The sequence below is a fragment of the Paramisgurnus dabryanus genome, chromosome 6 (assembly GCF_030506205.2).
Source record: "Paramisgurnus dabryanus chromosome 6, PD_genome_1.1, whole genome shotgun sequence".
Taxonomy (NCBI): domain Eukaryota; kingdom Metazoa; phylum Chordata; class Actinopteri; order Cypriniformes; family Cobitidae; genus Paramisgurnus; species Paramisgurnus dabryanus.
The window spans coordinates 18,864,380-18,872,285 of NC_133342.1; the positions used below are offsets into that span (position 1 = coordinate 18,864,380).

The window sequence follows — 7,906 nt, forward strand, 5'->3', positions numbered from 1 at the left end:
ATATTTGTAGTGTTTCTTGAATGTGTTGGCATTTAGCCTAGCCCCATTCATTCCTATGGCTCCAAACAAAAGTTTCATTTTGTGCCACCATACTTACTCGTGTAACTACTCATGTAACAAATAGGGAAAACATGGAATTGTTTGGTGGCTTCTACATCAATTCATCCCTGTTTAGGAATTAATGGGGCTAGGCTAAATGATAACACATTCACGAGGCGCTGTACAAAGATTAAAAGTGCACGCATAAAAAAAAATAGGTATGTATTAATTTGTCTAAGTAAAGGTTAGAACATAGTAAAATATTACAAAACGATAGTGTTTTCCTTTAATGTTTTTACACTACAGCTCAAAAAAACATTGCCAATTTGTGTTAATTTGTAAAAATGTTCATTTGAAGCCACCAAAAAGCACATAAATCAATCATTAAAGTAATCCAAATTATTCCAATGGGTTAATATGTTTTAAACTGAAACCAAACCATTTGTGAGAAACTGGTATTCCTATATGCAATATACAATAATGCCATATTAATGGCTGGATATGATTAAGTAAGGGATAATGTAGAGGCAGCCGGTAGTTATTGGGAAATAAGCCCCGACAGTGTGATCAGGACCCGACGCGAAGCGGAGGGTCTTGTATCACACTGAAGGGGCTTATTTCCCAATAACTACCGGCTGCCTCTACATTATCCCGCTTATTACACGGCTACTTGCCACATAAGAAAAAAAAACTGGACATGAATATGAATTTGAAACATTTTATTGGCATATTTGTTTTAAATTAACATTTTTATCCTTCCGCGAAACTTTGCACAGATGCATAAAATGATCGTAATACCTTATTAAGATCCTCTGCTTCATACTTGTCTCCATTTTTTCTCTTTTAGCCAGTCTTTGAGAAGTTTTAATGCCCATTCTGTATTTTTTTGTGTGTTGGCTTCGTAGCTGTCATGCTCTATTTTGTCAAGTTCAGTCTCAGTAAGCTCTCTGTGTCTTGTCGTGGTTGTCGAGTGTTTGTCACAAGATGGCGCCAAACAGACAGTAATCTTTATTGATCTTTATTGGCGCGGAGCGATTTTACTCGTGAAAGTAGTCCGGCTATGCGTTATTATTTTGGAGCGGTTATTATTTGAAAAGAACGAACCTGCAAATGTCTCAACTGACCAATCAGAATCAAGCATTCCAGAGAGCCGTGTAATAATATAAATTAATATTTAATATAAATCAGATTGTTTTCAGCTTAAAGTCATGTCAATCTGTGTTGGCAATGGCATGATGGTGAGTAAATTATGGGATCATTTTACGGTGAACTATTCCTTAAGTGTACTATTAAAAAAATTCAAAGAACACAAATGTTTCTTCAACATTATTGCAAATAAAAACAAAGCCTGAGATTCGAGCATGTTTGAAAACTCAAATCTGTTTGGATGCATTTGCCCATTTCAAGTCACAATGGACAGAATGATTCATTACAACAACAAAAAATGACTCCCTGAAGCCATGACATGTCACTCAGATAGTATGAGTGATGGCTCTTGAAGGTCTTTAATATTATTTTTCTAATGACAAGACCAAAAACCATGGCTGTTTATTGTTTATCACTAAATGTATAATAAAGTTCTTCTAACAACAACAACAAACTTTGACAAAGTAGGCTATTGTTTCTCACAACTAATCCATTGAATGGGTTGAAATCAGACATTATAATCGGTTTTTGATATAGGAAGCCTGCATAAAGCAAAGTCAAACATCAAGCGGATTATAAATCTGCCTGAAAGTGTAAGCAAACTGGGTGAACACACGTGTCGCACTTTAGCAATGTTTCAATGAACGAAGCCTCTATTATAGTTACATTCATTAGAAAAAAGCAACAAGATATTTGCATAAACCTCCGTGTTTCGTTCCGTCGACACTTTAACGTTAGATAAAAATAACAACATTGCTAATTCCGTCTGAGCAACATATTTGATAAGCATCCTTACATTACCGACAATAAAGCAAAAACACTTAATAAACCTCGACTTACCTTCCAGACCCAGGCCATTTCAAAGGCTGAATAAAAGCTTGCGATGGCGGACTGCTAGTTTCAATTTACCGACACAAGGGAGAGTATTTGTTGTTTACTAATTTATTTATAAACGCCATGGACATCTGACGTTGGCTTGTCGGTTAAACATTTTAGTAAATATTGTAGCGTACCGTTATTCATGCTCTAGTCTAGTCTCTCATCTAAGAGCTCGGGTTGACGTACGCTCCGATTGGCCGAGACATCCGGTGGCCCCGCCCCTCTTATCACGTGGCTGTGATTTTTCATTGCTGTGCTGTCAAGTCTGACTGTAATATGAAACGTGTGAGCAGAGCAGTATGGCTGAAAGTGATGTACTTCCTCGTTACTTGCCTTAACATTATATATTTATATAATAGGCCTACTCAAATGCTTCATGATAAATTCATGTCACTGGGTATTTGCATTAAAGTAATGAGTAGTAGTGAAAAGATGCATGTATGCTATATGATTTTTATTGTTTTTATTATTATGCAAGTTTTAAAATAAACGTTTAAAGGGTTCTTCGCCATCACAGATGAACAGTTTTTGAATCTTGTAAAAATCATAAACGTCAAAAAAAATATATATACCTTTCTTTATAGTCTTTATCTGTAGAGCTTTTTTTACCACAAAGGACCTTTTGTGCAACAGAAGAGTTGGGTACTAATGAAACATACAAACAACCCAACAAAGACCACCTTAATTTTAAGAGTGTAGACTTACTGAAATAGCATGTAAATTTTACACTGTAAGATAAAGTGTTACTAATATATAATAAGGGAAAAACTTTTTTATGTTGCTATTTTACACTAAGTCTTAAATCATTTCATAATAATTCTCTTAGGCTGCACTTCTACTTTTACAATATTTAAAGGTGTTACAACTGTGCAATACTGTCAGAGCTGAATAAAAGAATATTTCCACAGGTGAAATTTGATAAAGAGTGACCAAAAGACTTTTATATAAATAATGTTAAACAATGGACACTGAAAATCATAAATATACATACTGCTATTAATAATGATGATTACATAATAAAAATATTGTTATTAGTGAGTAACAAAAAGTTTATGTAGCATATAGACTAGAAAATGTTAATATGTACTGTACTTTATTTAACACAAGACCCATTGTGCTGTTTAAAGTGTAATATAAATGTTATATATAGGTGAAAATGTCTCAGGCTCAGATATTGCTCATTCAGATGTTGCTATTTTTCAGTTTTGTCCTAGAGAGACTGAAAATGTATATTTATAGCACATCTCCAGGATTGATCTTGTAAAAGCTGACGAAGTTCATACTTAAAACTGTAGATATTGGTTTATTTTTAAACAGTTCCACACATTGCTGAGATCACTTTTAAATATGAGATTATCAGCGTAATTTCTCATGAGGGAAATCTAAACAGCAGGCGACTTAAGGCAAAGTCTCTGAATTTTTATTCAGTTTCATTTAATTGCTGTCAAGAAGAAACAACTGTGATAATGAAATAAGATTTAATTTGTGATTTTTCTTTTAAGGGTGTCTCTACGAGATGTGCAAATGTTAACTCAAGCAAAACTAGGTCACAGTAAGATGAACCAGTGAGAATTGTAGTTGATCCTACATGATTACCCAGCATTTAGTGTCCTGAAGTCCACAACACAATGCGAATCTGGCACTGAGTTAATTCAGGCATTGTGTGTTTCTTTGAGATGGAATCTGAATGATGAGCTCTCTTGGGCTCTGTAATTCTCTGCCTGCTGACAGACCCGAAAAATGCAACTGTGCCAAAGAAAGTTCCCCTTCAAAGGTTTCAAGCCCTTTATAACAAAATAATTCTCTGGAAGGCTCATATTTCCAGTTTGATGATGAAAATTGCAAAAAAGAGGCTCTTTTACAAGCAAAATACAGATGATTTTTGTGTGATAGACAGAGAAGGCAAAAGTTCACACATCTTTTACTTAAGTAGAAGTAGAGATACTTAAACTACTCTGAAGTTGAAGTATTGACTAGACGTTTTCAATCAAGTCAAAGTAAAGAAGTACTGTACTTAAGAGTAGGAGTACTAAAAAAGTATAAAATAGCCCTTACTACTATGTTTAAGTGTCATGCTGGTACTGGACATCACATTGTATTAAAAGCCTACATAAATACAAAAGAACTCACATTTTAAATTTTGAATGTATGCAGGCTGAACAACCACAATGCAGAACAAAGGCAGACAAAAGACGAAGCTGATGAAAAAACTTGCCATTAGATTGTCCTTAAAAACAACAGAAAATAAATTACTATGATGCTTTTACAAAATGAGGTGAGTTACTGTAAGGTTTATTGAAATACAAACAGACATAATTAAAGGAACACGCCCACATTTTGGGAATTTAGCTTATTCACAGTATTCCCCAGAATTAGATAAGTCCATACCATCCCTTTCTCATCTCCGTGCGTGCTGTAACTCTGTCTGACGCGGCCCCTGCTAGCTTAGCTTAGCACAAAGACTGGAAGTGAATGGCTCCAGCTAGCATACAGCTCCCAATAATTGACAAAATAATGCAAACATTTTCCTATTTATGTGTTGTGATTTGTATAGTCACACCATGTACAAATAACAATGTCATATGAGACACAGCCATCTTTTAAGTACTACAAACTATATCCTCACCAGGGGGCTAATAGTAGACCTATGTGTGTACTGTATCCCAAAGACTTTATATTGAAGAAGCGAAAGCCAATAGAACTTTTCTATTGCAACACCAGCCCCCATTTTGGGGTGAAAGCGACTTGGTAGTATAATAGCTTTTTGCTGTTGCTATGGCATTATCAGCTGCTTTGATAAAAAAAAAGTATATTAAAGCTAAAATCCAGCCTAAATGTTGGGATTGACGACACAGAATGTAACGTACAATCACTTGTGTGAGATTCAAATCCTTTGAACTTTTTATTTTACTTTAGCCTGGTTTCACAGACAAGGCTTAGCTAAAGCCAGGACAAGGCCTTATTTAAATTAAGATTTAAGCATCTTTTATGAACATGCGCCTTACAAAAAGACGTTACTGGTGTGTATCTTGAGACAAATAATGGCACTGCCATATTTTAGGATCGATTAGCTAACTTAGTGACGTATTGAAGGAGGCATTGTAAGGTACATGACGGAAGTGAAGGCTTTTCCTCAAATAAATACTCAAATAATTCTTATGTTGTCAATTGTATGGTGTAGTATATTTTCTTCTTCTTCACCCTTTTGCTCTTTGGGGAGCATAGGTCATTCATGAACTTCCTCCAGGTGGTTTGATGTTGGGCGATCTTCTCTGCTTCCTTCCAAGTTGATGTTGCGTTTGATTTGAGTTTCAATTGGTTGTACTATGTTTGGTTGTAAGAATGGGGGTCAGCTGGGCAACGTCCTTCCGGCTTGAGTTGTCCAGTGTCATATTCATCTGGGGGGAGACACTTCTACTTCCAAACCTTTCTGAATGTTAACCATGAATATTTAGCCACTGGGGGGGGGGGGGTGATTGGCCCACCTAGCTTCACCGTATCCCCGTTTGCCAGCGTGTTTCCGGGTAGGTCCAGGCAGGCCTTCATGGTTACCGCAGCGGCCCAGGACGCCTAAGTGGCCTCCCACCATGCTTCACCCTGCCTGGCAATCCCGTACTTATGGCTGTTACTGTCTCTCACGACGTGAACTTGGGGTTGGACTTTGAGAGACTTATGATATAATTTTAGTGCTATAAAAATGAATGCAGACTGTCACTCTTTGAATTTTGAATTAGCTGAAAAGCACAAAAAAACTATAGTTGGGATTAACAATACAAAAAGTGATATTTACAATGGGAAGAATTTCCATATATATTTCTATTCTTAAAACTTAAAGGTGACATAGAATTATTGAACAGAATATTTATCCTTGTTCTGTGATGTGACATGTAGAAAAAAAAAATTTGTTTGGGTCTGTAATGCCTTAGAAGCTTCCTAAAAACCTCTCTCAGATAGCTCTATTAGGGTGGAGGATTTTAAACAAGTGGTTTTGCACCTATTTGGCTCCCCCTACTGGCTTAACTTGCAATCTCATTACTGATTGGCTGACTTTGCTGCCACTCAAAAAATGTAGCCAATTATTTTAAAGTGGAGGGACAGTTAGATGCCTGTGATGTCATAAGCATCAGTTTTTCAGATTGGGCCGTTTTCTGGCTGACATTTCTAAAAGAGGAATTTCTATGAGACTGAGATGTTAAGCATGTTTAGCACTTTTTGTATGTTTGTGAATGTGGGAAGACTACCATTATTCAACAAAGACAAGGTAAAAATGGTTTTTCATTCTCTGTCCCCTTTAAAGGCGAGGTGCATGATTTTTGAAAAACCAAGTACCAAAATACACTTGTAGCCAATCAGCAGTAAGGGGAATGTCTACTAACCAACATCAATGCCTGGGTTGCGTATATCTGGGGCGGGTCTATCAAAAGAAGGTCCAGATTCTATTGGGGTAGGGGTGTGTTTGTTAAGGTGATTTCAAATATCAACATTGGCTTTCAGAGATCATGCACCCCGCCTCTAAGTAACAAGCCTTATGTAAGAATAGTACAGATACTTTTTAAATAGGTAAGGAGTAAAAGTAAAAAGTAGCCCTAGTAAGAGAAATAAATAGTGAAATAAAGAAAGCTAACAGACTTTACCAGAAAAATCTACTTAAGTACAGTAACAATGTCACATGTGATAGAAATAGTGTTAAATAATTAAATGAACAATAATGTATAAGGACAGGCCAATATTGAAGAACATAAATTCTGGTTTTCTGAAAGGGTATTTCAAGAAATTATATTTTATAATGAATTTTACACAATAAGCCAATAAAGAGTAATATTACTAAACAATATTGTAGCACATGAGACTGAGCACTGTGTTTAAAAGAAAACTACATAAGAACTAACATCAAGCTGACTCTTGTGCTATGTGTACTTATCTCCTTTGCGATGCTAAAGAAGAGCAATAATTAGTGAACAGATTTGAACCTCTGGAAAGCCTTAAAAAAGCTTTCTTAACATCTGACTGTGGGTGAGAGAAAGTCAACAGTGAAGCACTACACAAAAAAATGCATTGTATACAGATTTGTAAGCGCTTTTAAATGGCATGTTTTAATGATAAATTTTTGCTTTGCTTGCAGTAATAAGGCCCAGGCCTATATCCTCATCAAGAAGAAATTAAATTTTGTGCATTTTATGTCTTGTAGTTCATTTTTTTTAGCACCGAGGTCACTTATATACAAGTTTAACTTTAAAAATGTATTACGCTATATTTAAGAGAATACATATATGATCATATTGAAAACATCTAGATGTCTTCTCAAAACTAAGATCATGTATAATAACTATTCAGGTTTTTGGAATATTAGGAAATGGTTTGGGATATAGAGTTAAATTGATGCACAAACTATTTATTTCGAGTTGGTGGTACATGTATATATTACACTAATACTGGACGGATATAACTTGGCCTTTATATAAAAGCAGTTATTATAAAGATGAGTAACTGATGTTGGATAATATCTCATCCAAAACAGGTGTCACCACAAAGCTGTCAATTATTAACATCACATTCAAAACTTTAATTTCATCCTGAAACAGGTTTCAGTTCCAATATTGCATTTAAAGTTTAATTGTGTTATAAAATTGCGTTTTAAAAACAAAAAAACAAAACATTTTTAAGGTTTAGTATTAAAATACAATTTTATTTATGATCTGCATAAGCTATGCAACCACAAACACCAAGAAAACACCAACTGCTAGACGTCTTGCAAAATTGAAGTAGCAAACAGTTGAGACTTCTCAGATTGGATTATGGTGACATCTAGTGTTATAAACACGCGGTAAACAGATGACAACTG

General features: G+C 35.3%; 1 protein-coding gene across 3 annotated transcripts in view; it reads right to left on the bottom strand.

The window, feature by feature from the left end:
* Nucleotides 1-2,241, bottom strand: part of st6galnac3 (ST6 (alpha-N-acetyl-neuraminyl-2,3-beta-galactosyl-1,3)-N-acetylgalactosaminide alpha-2,6-sialyltransferase 3) — a 71,336-nt gene extending 69,095 nt beyond the window's left edge. For all 3 annotated transcript variants that reach the window (XM_065269704.1, XM_065269677.1, XM_065269696.1), the window contains exon 1: nucleotides 2,026-2,241. In XM_065269704.1, coding sequence (XP_065125776.1) covers nucleotides 2,026-2,043 — 18 coding nt within the window. In that variant the 5' untranslated portion in view covers nucleotides 2,044-2,241. The remainder of the gene's footprint in view (nucleotides 1-2,025) is intronic.
* Nucleotides 2,242-7,906: the final 5,665 nt, after the last annotated feature.